Source organism: Crocodylus siamensis, chromosome 2, assembly GCF_052110815.1.
Source record: "Crocodylus siamensis isolate JL-2025a chromosome 2, ASM5211081v1, whole genome shotgun sequence".
NCBI lineage: Eukaryota > Metazoa > Chordata > Crocodylia > Crocodylidae > Crocodylus > Crocodylus siamensis.
The window spans coordinates 163660003-163673977 of record NC_143396.1 but is presented as its reverse complement, the minus strand read 5'-3'; the positions used below and the strand labels follow the sequence as shown (position 1 = coordinate 163673977).

Sequence of the window (13975 nt, the reverse complement as noted above, 5' to 3'; positions counted from 1 at the left end):
TTGTCCCCACAGCTGAAGATTGCAGATGTGGCAAAGTCCGACCCTAAAAACAGGAACAACACATCAAGAAGAACAAGATTGAAGACTTTGCCTGTAATCCTTCAGTGACAGAGGCCTATCTGCACTGGACACAGCTTGCTCCAGAATTAATGAAGGAATGTGGTAAACAAGCTTGTAAATCAGCACCTGGCACCATGACAGATCAACTTGGTCAGAATGGAAAATTACTACAAGCTGGACAAAGACTTGATGCTCCCTACAAAAAGGGGAGATTTAGCAGCAAGAAGTTGGATATGTTCTGCACCACAACAATGGAACATCTGTATGCATCCAACAGAAGCCCGGCTCCCTCTTCATGCTCAGCTTAGCTGGCCACTAAGCTGACTGGAGCAACTAAGGACTGGTAACATCTTAACGTCTGCAGAACTGTTTGTGTGTCTGTGTGTGAATGTGATGCTATAATGTTTTTGTATTCTCAGTAAATGTGGCGCATTGCCTTGTCCCCTGATAAAGACCCTGCTTGTTTTCAATATGCTGTATGCCCAGTGCATACAACAAGAACTGCTTACAAGTGCCCAAACCTTGCAATTGTTGCTGTGTATGTTGATCCACAGAACCCTGTCAGTCTCAAGATCTACAGCTACCTCTCTGTTCAACAACTGCAACAGCCAAAAATTTGCCTGGTATAACAGGGCATGTGAAGGTGCTACCCAGCACTGGCGCCTCTGTACAAGGCTAATCATAGCATACATTGTGTTCAGCAGTTGTATGAATTAATTATTCTCCATTCTCCTGTTGAACATCTCTAGAATCTCTAAGATCATCTGATTCTCCACACTGGTTCCATCAGGAGTCAGGAAAGCCATCTTGTTCTGCAGAAAACAACCGTTTCCTGGGAGCAGGGGTTTGACTAGGTAGGGCTTTTGAAAAGGGTTATTAGCATTATAACAGTCATGCTCTTTACGTTTCAATTCCTAACTTACACAGATCAGGTTCCTGTAAACGCCCCTCTTGGGAAAACATGGAGTGTCTGATGGCCACAGAAACCTGTGATCCACCCTGGGCTGCAGATAATACCCCATTTAGTGGAACAATTACTAGACCTGTCATGACGTATCAGTCAGGCAAGCACCCCAGTCTGACAGAATCAGGGGAAAAAAGGTCCCATTAGCACATCAAGAGCTATGCCAGGCATCAAGGTGCCAGAAGTAACAAGTAAAATTGCAGTCCCAATTCTACCAAGTCTCAAAGTACCCGCTTTTTATATGAGATGTATTCAGCAGAAAAAAATCCCGAATTAAGGGTTGGTTGGCAAAAGTGGGTGTGAGGTCCCCGCACTCATTTTTTGAATAGGTCCCATTAGCACATCCAGAACTATGCCAGGCCTCCAGGAGCACAGTTCAGTGATTGATAGGCAGGACATTGCTGCTGGGGTGGGAGGGTGAGAGTGCAAGAAGGGCCAGCAGCAATTCCTTTCAATCAAGCTGTATCACAGGCAGTGGTTTTTGGGTGTCATTGGCAGTGATCCATTCACACCTATCATTCTGGACAATGGGTGCAACTGGGGGACAATTTGGGGGAGACTATGGATTTCAATGGTGTTCTGTTAGGAAAGGTCACTTGGACATATTGGCATGAGTGTTGGTACTAAAGCAAAGTTCACACCTACATAGGTATGCATGTTAGAAGTCAGAACTGCACAAAAAAGTTCCATACAAATGTCTATATAACTGCTTTGTGCTGTGGACAAAAGGCATCTGGAGACTCTGGTCAGATCATAGTGACCTCTCTCTCAGTGGCTCATTTTGGCCACCCAAAAATAGTCAATGGAGGCACAAATGAAGAATCAATGTTTGCCTGTTTTGGAGGAGCAACTAGATACATCTCAAAGCCATGGCCCCAACTGGTGCCATGATGAACTGGAGGCTTTGCTTGATATTTGGGGGGAATGAAAGATTCTGTTGCAGCTGAAAAACTGATTAAATAAACCAGTCTATGCAGCCATTGCTGAGCAAATGAAGAAACGTGGCCACAGTTGTGACTTGGTTCAGTGCCACAGCAAGACGAAGTCCCTGAAATGTGCTTTTCCATCAGGCCAAGGACCAGAATTCTCCTTCTAGGTCTGAATGCACAGTAGCCCCATTCTATGGTAGGTTGTCAACCATTCTCTTGAAGGACACAGGAGATGCTCGCTTATGATCATTCAGCATGATTGGGGTGCAGGTGGCGGCCACAGTGTCACCTAGCCAGCAAAAGTCCACAGACTGTTCTGACACTGGAGCAGGCAGTGCGATAGCCACTGTACAGCTTTCAGGCAACCAGTCTGAGGCAGGGGGCGGGTGTAAGTGTTTGCAGCAGCTATAGGAAATGGAGAACCATGATGAAGATGCTCCCTTGACCATGACTCCACTCTCCCTGGGGTCTGTGCTGAATATCCCAGAAGAACAGGAGAACACATCAGATTCCATATTGATACTGACCCTGGATTTGTTCTGCACACCAGAAACGCCTGAGACACAAAGATCACTGTCGGTGCTAGAGACACCTGAGGATCCATGCCTGGGGACTTGTAAGTTATGGGGAAGGAGCATTAGATTGGCTTGGGTGACTAGGGCTTACATGGATGGGAGTGAGGGAGGGGGTTACTTTTGGAAGCAGCAAATATGTCTGCTGCTTGTAGTCAAGCAATGTTTTACATACATGGAGGCTGACATGCTGGATTGTCTCTTAAAGTTGCCAGTGGGGGTGTGGAGACAAAGGTAGTGGTGGCCAAGAGAAGGCTTGATGAAGACTTAGGTGTTGGCCTCTCAATCACAAGTACAGGCCACAGATGATTTGGGTGATGAAGTGAGCGAGGCTTTCTGAAAGACTGAAGAGTAAGAGTCAGCAACTCACCAGGACGTCATGGCCAGCACAATAAAATTCCCTGACCTGGCTGATAAGCTCTGTCAGAATGCCAAGCAGACCCAGTGGTAGGAGGGAAAGTTAGACAGAAGCTCTGACTTTTGCCCCTATTCATGAGCAGGTGCCACAAGGAGCTTCCTAGAGAACCCTATCTATGATCAGCCCCACATTGTGACAGCCTCATTGACAGGCACTGTACCTGTGAATGTGGGGTGCCCCTCCTCTAGCTGGATAAGGAGAGCACCAGTATGCTTTAGGGATGAAGGGCAGGGTGAGACAGAGGGGATTTGGGAGGTGGGCAGGAAAGAAGAGCCAATGACAGGTGAAGGGTTTTTAGCTTTAGTGAATTACTCATCCTTCTACAGGAAAACCAAGAGGAGGGTGAGACAGAGGGTGCATGGGGTAGGAGGGAGAAAGAGCCAATGATAGATGATGGGTTTTTAGCTGTTACGAATTGCTCATCCTTCTAGAGGAAATCAGGGTACTGGGCATTGCGTTCCTGGTTTTTTTCTGTTCTGCTTTGGTTTACTGACATAAAAATTAATTCTTAGATGAAATTAAAATGAATTTTCATCCATGTCTGTCTGCTGACATACATTTCATAGACTTCTAGGTTTGGAAGGGACCTATTAGATCATTGAGACGGACCCCCTGCTCTGGGCAAGAAAGAGTGCTAGGGATAAGTAATCCCAGCCAGGTACTTGTCTAATTTCCTTTTAAACGCCTCCCTTATAAGTCCCTTCCATATTCTGGCAACCTTCACCGTAAAGAATTTTTGCCTGATGTCCAATCTAAATCTGCTCTGCTACAGTTTATGGCTATTGCTTCTAGTAACCCCGAGGGGTGCCCTGGTAAACAGAGTAACCCCCCCCCCACCCCCGGATGAGCTGGTAGCCTGCAACAAGTTTGCCTCTCAGCCTTCTCTTGTGGAGGTTGAAAGGATTCAGGTCCCTCACTCTGTCTTCATAGAATCTTAGCTGCAGGCCCTCAACCTTACGAGGAGCCCTCCTCTGAACCCCTTCCAAGTTATCCACATCCCCCTTGAAGTGCAGTGCCCAAAACTGGACACAGTACTCCAGCTGCAGCCTCACCAATGCTGCATAGAGGGGAAGTATCACCTCCCTGGACCTGCTCGTGATGCACTTACTAATGCAAAGAAGAGTGCGGTTAGCCTTACTTATTACCTCATCACATTGGCGACTCATGTTCATTTTTGTGTTGACTATGACTCTAAGATCCCTTTTCGGAGTGGTCTTCTCACTGAGCCTGGGACACTCACTAAGGATATAAGCCCTTCCTACCCACTCCTAAGGGAGGGCACAGCGCTGGGGCCACTGGTTAGGGTCACTCTGACCTGCTCCCAAGCCATTTACACTACCAAACTGACAGGTTTGGTGTGCTTGGGCAAGCAGGCAAGTTTTTGTGATGAGCAGCTGTCTTGGACTCAGTGGCAGTCTGCACTGACCAGCTCAGAGAATCCCAGGCCTTTCCCATACACAGAAGTAATGCTAGTTTAGTTTATATTGATGTAGAAAATCCAAACCCACCCCAAAATTAATTAAAGTTTAAGGGCACTTGTATATGTGATGGGGGTTTATTCTTTCAGGGTTCTATTCTATGACCCCTAAATTGAAATGGTGGGTTTTATTTTTCTGTCATTGTGTATATGTCATTGTCCTGGTGGCTGCAGGTGCCTGCCGAAAGTAAAAACGGAGAAGGGCCCAATCCTTTTCTGGGGGAGAGCTTGTCTGCCTCTCCCATGGCTGGGGCCCATTAGTCTGTGCCATTAATGTGTCAGCTCACCCTCTGGGCAGAGGAGTGGTGGGCAGGCTACACTGAAAAAGAGGACCAGGCCCCTCATCACTTCTGCCTTCAGCAGACACCTGCGGCCACTTGGGAACAGGCTGACTTGCCCTTGGGGCAGCACATGGAGGCAGCAGGAGAGTGGCTGGGTGTACTGGTAGCTGGAGAAGACATCAGGGATGGTGCAAGGGGCTGCCCTGGTGGGCTACTAGCTGGCCAGGTGCTGCCTCAGCTCAGAGGTGCCTGATCCAATTCTTTCCTGAGCCTGCCCAGGCTTCCAGCACCCCATGCACCATCTCCACTGCCTTCTCTGGCCACCAGCACACCCAGCCATCCTTCTGCCATCTTCCCATGCTGCCCCAGAGGCAAGCCAGCCTATATTCCAGGCAGCCTCAGGCATCCTGCCAGCCACAGAAGCCTGCTGAAGGCAGAAGTGATGAGGGGCCTGACCCCTTTTTTCTCTGGAGCCTGCCTGCCTCTCCCACAGTAGAGAGCAAGCTGACAGATTAATGGCTGCAATGTTCCAAGTTGCAACATTTCAAACTAAACTACTTTGAGATAGTAGTTTAGTTTACAATGATGCAGACTCATTTAAAATCCCCAAACTTGCATATGTGTAATGCCATTTAGCCACATAAATGGAAATTTTCATCATGTGTCCATAGTAACATTGCATGTACAAACGTCCTAACAACTCCCCATGTAGAAATTCCTATGTTAGTTTAAAAACTACACATTGGCCAATATTGTGAGCCCTCCTCTCAGCTTGGGGACATTTTTATTGTCCTCCCATAACTTTTGAATGCCTGACCTGATCAATCCCAATAGTATTTCAAGGAATGCTCTAGGCAGCAGTGAGCAGAACCCATTGCAGAAACCACCAAGGATTTTCCTTGATTTCCCAAAAGTAAGGGAAACAAGAAGCTGCAAGTACTCCTGCTTGTCTACAGATCTCTGTCACTGGAAGCAATCAGAGTCCATTCATTCTGGCCCTTGTCTAGAAACCTTCCCTTAAGAAAGGGAGGAAACAGACACAGTTCCACAGAACATTTCTGTGCTGATGACACAAATGTTATTAATAAAAAAATGTAGTCCCAGACCTTGGATCAGCTTGAGCCTTGATTCTACACTGAGCTCAGTGAGCTCTACACAGACTTGAACATGGCTTCTGTAAGTGTAAACAGCTGAAAAGGTAGCTCCCTTCAGGATCAGAGCCTTAATTCATCTTCTGTGAGTACAAGATGGCTTGGCCTTCAGCTGTTCTCCATCAGTGCTTTGTCCAGCTTTCAGTATTTTAATGGATACAGTTACCATGGGCATTTCTCTTAGGACAGGATTTGATATTTAGTTGCAGCAAACTGGATTTTTCCTATGTCACAGGAATTCTCAATCCAACAATAAAGGTTTGGAATTTGGGGTGGGGTAGCTTGCAGTACCAGTCTTATTAATCACCTAGTCAGTAAAATATTTTCTTTTGCTATTTTGCCATGGATTCCTTTGGTCAGTTTCATCTACACCTCTGTATCTCCCCAAACCACTCTCTTTTAACCTGAGTATTTACTGTTAGAAAGCGGCCTCAGCCCTGATTAGTTTGTAAGCCAAACAGAGAATATTTTGCCCTTATATGGCCCTATCCGTGGGTCTCTCAAGCACACTGAGAAACATTCAAGGCACTCTCACAATGGCTCTACTGATATAAGGATCATTATTCCCATTTTACACATAGGGAAACTGAGGCCCAGAGGAGTTAAATGACTTGGAAAAGCTCTAACAGAGCCAGGAACTGAGTCCAGCTTGCCTGTATTCTGGTTATATGACTCTCTCCTCCTAGCTCACACAAAGCCAGTATAGAAGACAGCTTAAAGCCACGTTCCTTTTCTTTGCAGAATCCTCATGGGGTAATGATGCTATGGTTCTGCCAGGAGATACAGTAACAGCAAGTGGTAACAACTTACTGAAAAATAATCCCTTCTCTTACTGACTCCATTTACTCCTGCCAGATCTTTTCCTGAGCTAACAAAGCACTTCTTTTCCCTCTTTTAATCAGGATTCAGACTGGCTAGATCACTGTTCTAAAGAGCTGGGGTTTGAATTCCCAGTTGTTTTGCTGGTGAATCACATGCGAGCTTAATTTTTAAAAGCACTTCTTTCACATCAGCAATTTTTTAAGAGGTAGTAGCAGAGAATAATAATTATGTTTTGCAAGCAGTCAACTCATTAGGCTTCATTACCCTCTCCTCCCCCCCAAAGCCGTAGAAATGGGAACTAATTACAATCAGATGCCAAATCAATACACAGCAGAAGAGCCAGGCTCAAAATCCTCCTCTTCACCTGCCCAAACCCCAGCCAGCAAATCTTCATTTCCCTCATTTAAAAGGACAAAAGCTACCATACTGCATATACAACAGCACTTGGAGAGCTGTGTCAAAATATCATAGCACTCACCTCAGTTAAGGAAGACAGTGTGAGTGTGAGCATGCATGCATTGATTTATGGTCGCTAGCAGGTAAATATAAGATTGTTTCAGGAACCAACTATTTTATACCCACAAGCTCCACATCTTTTCTTTAAAAAAAATATTGTTCAGAAACAGCCCTGTTGCTGTTCAGCATAAATGTAATAGCCTGACTAAAAAAATATGCAGTTTTTGGGAACAAAGCCACTGAGCTAGCTCTCCACTCCCTATATGAATCTACTATTGCTCACAACAAGCCTAATTCTTCAGTAACCCTCTTCTCTCCTCTCACCCCCCACCTCCTGCTGCTGCCTTTGTCACATGATCCAGTTGCTATTTAAAGTCAATGGGAGAATCAGTGCTGAGTCACAGCTGAATCTTGGATCTGAGAATTGAGTGGTTGATCTAGCTTTTTGGGCTTCAGTCAGCAGCATGGAGCATGTGAGTCTCATCTCCTCCTAGCTATGGCTGTTAGAATGAAAAGCTTCAGAGTTCATTTGTAAAATATGGGTGTTGCTTAGGGAGGCAGGGAACTGGCTGATAGGGGAAAAAAATAAATTATGGGTAGAGAAAATGCATAGCTGTTATCTCAGACTTTTGGGAGAGGAAAGAGGGAGAAGTACAACTTCTTGCCCCAGAAAAACCTAAACCTATCCTGTTTCTGGAGTGGGCCCCAGGGGCTGCTGATTACTTTCAAACATTTAAGTTAAGACTTTTTTTGTGTGTGTTTTTGCTGGAAACGTTAGTATGGTTATTGATCTGTTTTGCCAGATCTTGAATGTTTCACAGTACAAAACATTTTGTAAGTTTACAAAACCTGATAGCCTAAAATCTTCACATTAGGAAAAAAGGCTATTTTTTTCATTCCCTACCATTTCAGTTTATTTTGACTTAGTTCAAGGAAACTGCAAGAAAAGCCTAGGATGGGAGGGTAGGTTTGACCTACCTGTGGGATTCCAGCCTTTTTTATCATCATTTTCTTTGGTGTTCCATGCTCATCTCTGTCTTGGTGGCTGGGTCCCACTTAATTCATCTGTCTGCTCTGTTTTTAGACTCTACTCCTGCTACAGAAAAGCAGCAGAAAGCCTGGAAATAGAGGATTAATAGTTCTTGGGTACCATGGTGATAAGCAGTCTATGGATACGGAAGTTAGTGAAAAAGCCTGACTCTAGCAGTATGGCAAAAGGAAGGAAAGAATTGGTCATTTTAAGAGCTGCTTAAAATGAGGAAGGAGAGCTTTTAACTTATTTAAGGCAGTTTAGCTAAAACCTAGGCTAGGGCTTCAACTGAAGGTCATTGTTGGGACATGTTGGTCTAAATGCGCTCCTGCTCTCTTTTGTGGTGCAGGGTCAGAATGCTGCCTAATGCCAAACACAGAATGGATCTTCAGGCTCAAGTGAAGTCCAGATTCCTAGGGCTGTATTTTGCAGGGGAGGGAGGGAGAAGGAAGGCTGGAGGTACCTGGGATAGAGCTAGACACTGAAAAAGCCTGATCCCGAATTGATTCAGTCTTTGAAGGTTAGTTTAACCTGTCTAGGCTAAACCAGTTTTTAATCTCATAGACATCCTCTCTGGACTAAAGAGATGCAGGCACATGCCTGCAGTGGCTTGGGCTAGAAGCAGCGGGGGTGCTAGAGCAGCCCTCCCTCCCTTGTACAGTGGTGAGCTGAGAGGGGGCTTGGTCAGGCTCTGGCAAGATGCTCTGATTAGGGAGGGACCCCCTGCCATCCCCAACAGAACATTGGGTTACACAGAGACTTGTTTTGTTGATGGGCTGATAAATACTAACAACAGCCTCTATCTTAAGCTTTTCTTAACTTTTTCCAAGGAAGGAGTGGAGGGACATTACCAGCTACCTGTTGACTAGATCCAAAAAGCCCTAAATCACTGTTCTTTCTACCTTTGTCTTGTCTCCTGCAGTACAGACCATAGCTAACATGTGGTATGCTAGCTGATGCTGAGAGGTGTTTGTGTAAGGCAGAGGGGAAGAGGTATTCCCTGCTTGAGCAGGGAATGGTGAGAAGAATGTGGGGAGCAGAAGGAAGCCAGGTAGATGCCTCTGTACCTGAAGTGTCTGCCAGAGCAGCAGCCAGGGAGCAGAGGGGAAGGACCAGTCCTGCTGGGCTGGAGCAGAAAGCAGAGCCCTGCTCAGGGTTGCAAAGCATCTGGGCTGCTGGAGGACTCTGACTTTTAACTTAAACCAGGCAAGGGTCTGGGACGGACATTTCATAAACTGGTTTGACCCAAATCAGTTAAACCTACTTGAATGTGAGACTTCTCAAACCGGTTTCAGCCATTTTCAAACTGGTTTATGTGCAATGAGCATCTGTTCTGTTACAGGTTTAAACCAGTTTCTGATCACTTAAACTGGTTTACATGTAATGTCTGTCCCAAGTGCTTTTTTCCTGCCCTTCTTCCCACTTCTTCTCTTGCTCTCGCCCTAAAAAGCTCTCTCTTGGCTTTCTGGTCACTTAAGTTTGCTGAAGGAAAATCTTTCTTTTTGGCTTTTTAGACTCCTTCCCCAGCTACATTTTTTTTTTTTTTTTTTTTTTATCTTCCTTGAGAGATCTGAGCCCATCATCTGCGGGCAAACAAAGCCCAAAGCTGGTAGCAGCAGTACAGGCTTCCCTGTGTGTATGCCATGCCTTCTGCATCCTTGTGGACTGTCAGAGGCTACCCACCTCTTGCTCAGTCTCTTGCCAGTCTGATTGCTGACTTCTGCACAGGCTGCAAACAGACCAGTGAGTGCCTGCAATTCATAAAACTTGGAGCTCTGCTCAGCAAGGGTTGAATTGCAACCAACAAATACTTCATAAGCCACTTGGCTATGGTTATGCACTGATTGCTTGGACTAGGTGACTTAGAGGCAGAAGGCTCTGTACACCATTCCTGTGCTGGCCTCCTATACCCCAATTCAGGGTACTAGGGCTAGTGAGCCACCTGGGGAAGACTAATATTTGTTGTTTTACTCCTTTTTAGGGACTGGAGGTTACTCACCTGAATATCCAGCCTGGAGGGTGCATCAGAGTGAAGGGGAAGATCCTGCCAGATGCCAAAGGGTGAGTTGGGCAGCCCAGCAGTGACTGCAGGATGCACCGTGGAGGATATCTGCCACTCTTTCCTGAAGATCTGAGCACTTATAGTGCTGTCTGTCTGTTTGACAGCCCTGACAAATGGAGCAAACTCCAGTACTGGGAGTCATTCTGTGCTGCTAACGTCTTTTATGATGTCCTCACAGCTTTGCCTTGAATGTGGGCAAGGACAGCAGCAACCTCGTGCTGCACTTCAACCCCCGCTTTGACTGCCATGGGGATGTGAATACCATTGTGTGCAACTCCATGGAAGATGGGGCGTGGGGAGCAGAGGAAAGGGAAATGGATTTTCCCTTCCAACAGGGTGACAAGACTGAGGTGAGGAGAAATAAACAGTCAACCTAAGCAGGGTGCGGGGCCCAGGGCAAATCAGGCCACGCAGGGCCCTGCCCCTGCTCCGATCCCATGCACCCTGGACCCAAAGAAGCTGCCACTGCCATTGGCCGTGGCAGCATCTGCAATGGGGTGAGAAGGAGGGGGTCGGGCATGACGGGGTGGACTTGATGATCTGATCAGGTCCCTTCTGACCCTACCTACTATGAGAGTTGCGAGTGGCTAGACACAAAGCAAGCAGTGGCGGTGCGGAGTCACCACAGCCACTTTGCCCAGCTCCACAGGGCTCCCCAAAGTGCAGGGCCTGGGGCAATCGTCATGATTTTTCACCCCTCCCCCCCCCCCCGGACAGCCCTGGTGGTAAAGGAGTGCTTTCCTTCAGAGAAAAGACTGTTTTGGCCACTGTGGCTTCTATCCATGCCTCTTATGTAGTGCTAGTGTCAAAGGGGGTCCCTGTCACTAGTGAATTGAGCTTCCCCTTGTGCCTGTGAAGAAGCTGCTTATGAATATTAATTAGGGGGTGGGGAGTATGGGGAATTAACACCTGAAACCATTAGAGCTGGTTATAATAAACTCATGTCTGAAGTTCACCCTTTCTTTCCTTCTTTTCTCAAAAAAAGTTTGTTTGTTTGTTTGTTTGTTTTAAATGTTGACATTCCCAACTTAAAACTGGTTGAACAGCAACATTTCAATGGGAACTCCTAGGTCATGAGTCTAGCCAGCTGTAGGTACTCCAGATTTGGAATCCGTGGCAGAGATAGGAAGACTATCTTGTCCCTTAATCATGCTATCCTTCCTCTGTCTTTTCAGCTAAACTCTGGGCTGATCATCTCTTCCCTCCCCAGTTAATAATAATACCAACTGGCAGAAGAAGGGAGGCTGAGCCACATGAAATTCCCTCAAGACAGCTGCAGCCGGTTCTGGACTGAGCGGGGAGGGGTGGCAGGGTGGGGGCGCAGAAACCTGCTGTAAGGTTCACAGGCTGCTTCTGTCATATGTTCTCTTTTTGCAGATATGCATCTCCTTTGACACAACTGAGCTGAAAGTAGGACTGGCTGATAAGGAGATTGTATTCCCCAACCGCCTGAACCTGGAGAAGATTGAGTACATGTCTACTGAGGGTGACTTTGCAGTCAAAGTCATTAAATTCAATTAACTGTTTAATGCTCCTCCTCTGAGGTCCCTGTACTGAAATAAACTGAACTTGCCCTGAGTTTTCTTTCTGTTATATCTTTTGTTTTAGCCATTTTCCTCTCCTACCTCAAACAGAAGCGGCTAGGCCATGACCAACTAGATCAGAAGCACACACTTATTAGGAATTCTCTCTGGACTATGGTGCCTGCCTGTCAATTTGCTGGCTAGTAGCTGCTGTCACTCCAAAAAAGGCCATTAATGCTGGTCTCCTTTTTTTAAGCTGCTCTCTATCTGCTGCCTGGTGTGTACGGCTTCTCAGCAGCTCAGTTTGTCCATTTGCTGGGTATCAGCTGGCAGGGTAAGCCTTACCTCCTTTATGGCTGGCTCTATTAGACTAGGAGGGAATACCAGTGCACCTAGCTATCAGCTCTTGGCAGAGAGATGCTGAGCCTCTGAAAGAGGCAGTCTGCCAAGAATGAACAAGTCCCTTTCTTTTCACAGGCAGACTGCCTAAAGCTCTTCCTGATTTGGGGAGGGAGTGGAAGAGGGGCTGGAGTGGAGCTGGGGCTGCTCTTGAGTGTTTTTCATACACAAGGATATGAAAGAGTAAGGCTGGGGAGGGAAGAAATATTAAGCTGGGAGGGTGAGACCAGTCAGGAGTGGGTGGATGTGACTCTAGCAGTGGGGTCTGGGTCCAACTGAGAAATCTTTAAAATGACTTGTGATACTGTGCTGTGTGTGGACACTGGTTGGCATACATTTCTTTTGTTCACTACAGATCACTTTGGTAAGGCTAGTGTGAACCATCAGGTAAAGATGATACTGTTCCTCCTATTTTAGCTTCTGAGAAAACTGACGTGCTACTTGCCTGCCTCTGTCTCTTGATGCTAACATCCTATGATGGGGAAACCAGCAGTTGTGCTCCACATAATGTTCCTGATAGCATTGTGAAGGAGTAAGAGGTCGGGGCAAGAGACCAATGGGGCTGGTCCAAACAGCAGAGTGATAAACTGTATAGAAATATCAGAGTAATTAGATCTGACATCAGCAGTCAGGTAAGAGGGGAGGAGCTGGATAATGCTAAGAACAGACTAAATGCACCTGGTGATTTGATCTGGGATATTTGGCTTCTCCATTCACTTCCATCCTGTGTTCCACCTCCAATTTAAGCTGAGAAGAAATATTTACCCACCACAACTGTCCTGTGAAGTGAGGTAAAATCTTGTGAAGAAAGACTGGGGTAGGGGAGTGTCTGCTTTATAGAGTGAACTCTATCTTTGCTTCTTTGAGAAGTGAGAGGACTGTTTCAAAGCTGAGCAAAGTGCCCTGTCCTCAGAGCTGAAGTTAGGAATGATGCTGGTGCAATAGCTTTGCTTTCAGATAACACACTTGTAAAGTTATGACTAGAAATGGGTTCTGGGAAACTTCTGAGTGTGGAACTGGTGTAGTGGGAGGGCTGTTCCAACCCTTTCTTGGAAAAGTGGTCTTACAGCCTAAATTTATGGATCACCTATCCCTATTGGCTCCCTCTGAGGCCTGGCTGCTTGGCAGGTGGCAGCAGAGCAGTTGATGGGGCTTGGGAAGTCGCATGCTATTTTCTTCTCATTCCACTTGTCCTATCCTTAGGTGCTTTTTCTGTACCATCTGCATTAATCAGCTCACCTCTCTTGTTACTTCCGAGAAACATGCAGCATGGAGGATGCAATTTTCCTTTTGAAGGAGAAGGAGTATTCTCTTCCACTTCATCCTGGCTGTATCCCTGTTCTGCCCTCCTTGACCTGCTGAGGGGCTGGTTTTGCATAGCTAGGACTTGACTGCTTGAAATACCTGTTCTCTGCACATATGTCCATCCTGTTGAAGCTGGCCCGATAGCCAGCCAAGAGTATAAGATTCTTGGAGGCAGAAGGAGAGTAAACAAAAGTGAACCTGCCTGGTGGCGGACAATTTTTGGCCCCTGCTTCCGAAGCTGTGCAGTGAATAATCTTCAGGTGAAGTGCTAAGTGCTTGAAATCTAAGCAGCTGCACAAGATTAGATATCTAATAAGTCAGGGGTGTCAAACTCATTTGGCCTTGTGGACCAGATGAGTGGTATGTGACCAGCCCACAGGCCAGATGAACATATTTAAGAAAGGGTAGGAAGAGTACTTTCAAGGGAAAAGAGGGCCCTGACTTTATGAAGGGACAGAGGAGACTTATGGACAGCCTTGTTTCTCAGGCCAGGGACAGAAGTTACATATAAACTTATTTTGGTGAT

At 46.3% G+C, this 13975-nt stretch overlaps 1 protein-coding gene and 1 long non-coding RNA gene across 2 annotated transcripts in view; one reads left to right on the top strand and one right to left on the bottom strand.

The window, feature by feature from the left end:
• Window positions 1-7197, bottom strand: part of LOC149871026 (uncharacterized) — a 33284-nt gene extending 26087 nt beyond the window's left edge. Inside the window, exon 1 of the long non-coding RNA XR_016440513.1 lies at window positions 7153-7197. This is a non-coding gene — a long non-coding RNA (uncharacterized LOC149871026). The remainder of the gene's footprint in view (window positions 1-7152) is intronic.
• A 259-nt stretch (window positions 7198-7456) lies between these two features.
• LOC149871025 (16 kDa beta-galactoside-binding lectin-like) lies at window positions 7457-11800 on the top strand. Its single transcript, XM_090034805.1, has 4 exons — window positions 7457-7603; window positions 10142-10221; window positions 10401-10572; window positions 11600-11800. Exons 1-4 carry the CDS (start codon window positions 7595-7597, stop codon window positions 11741-11743), a joined length of 405 nt encoding a protein of 134 aa, XP_089890931.1. The 5' UTR covers window positions 7457-7594; the 3' UTR covers window positions 11744-11800.
• The last annotated feature ends 2175 nt before the right edge of the window (window positions 11801-13975 follow it).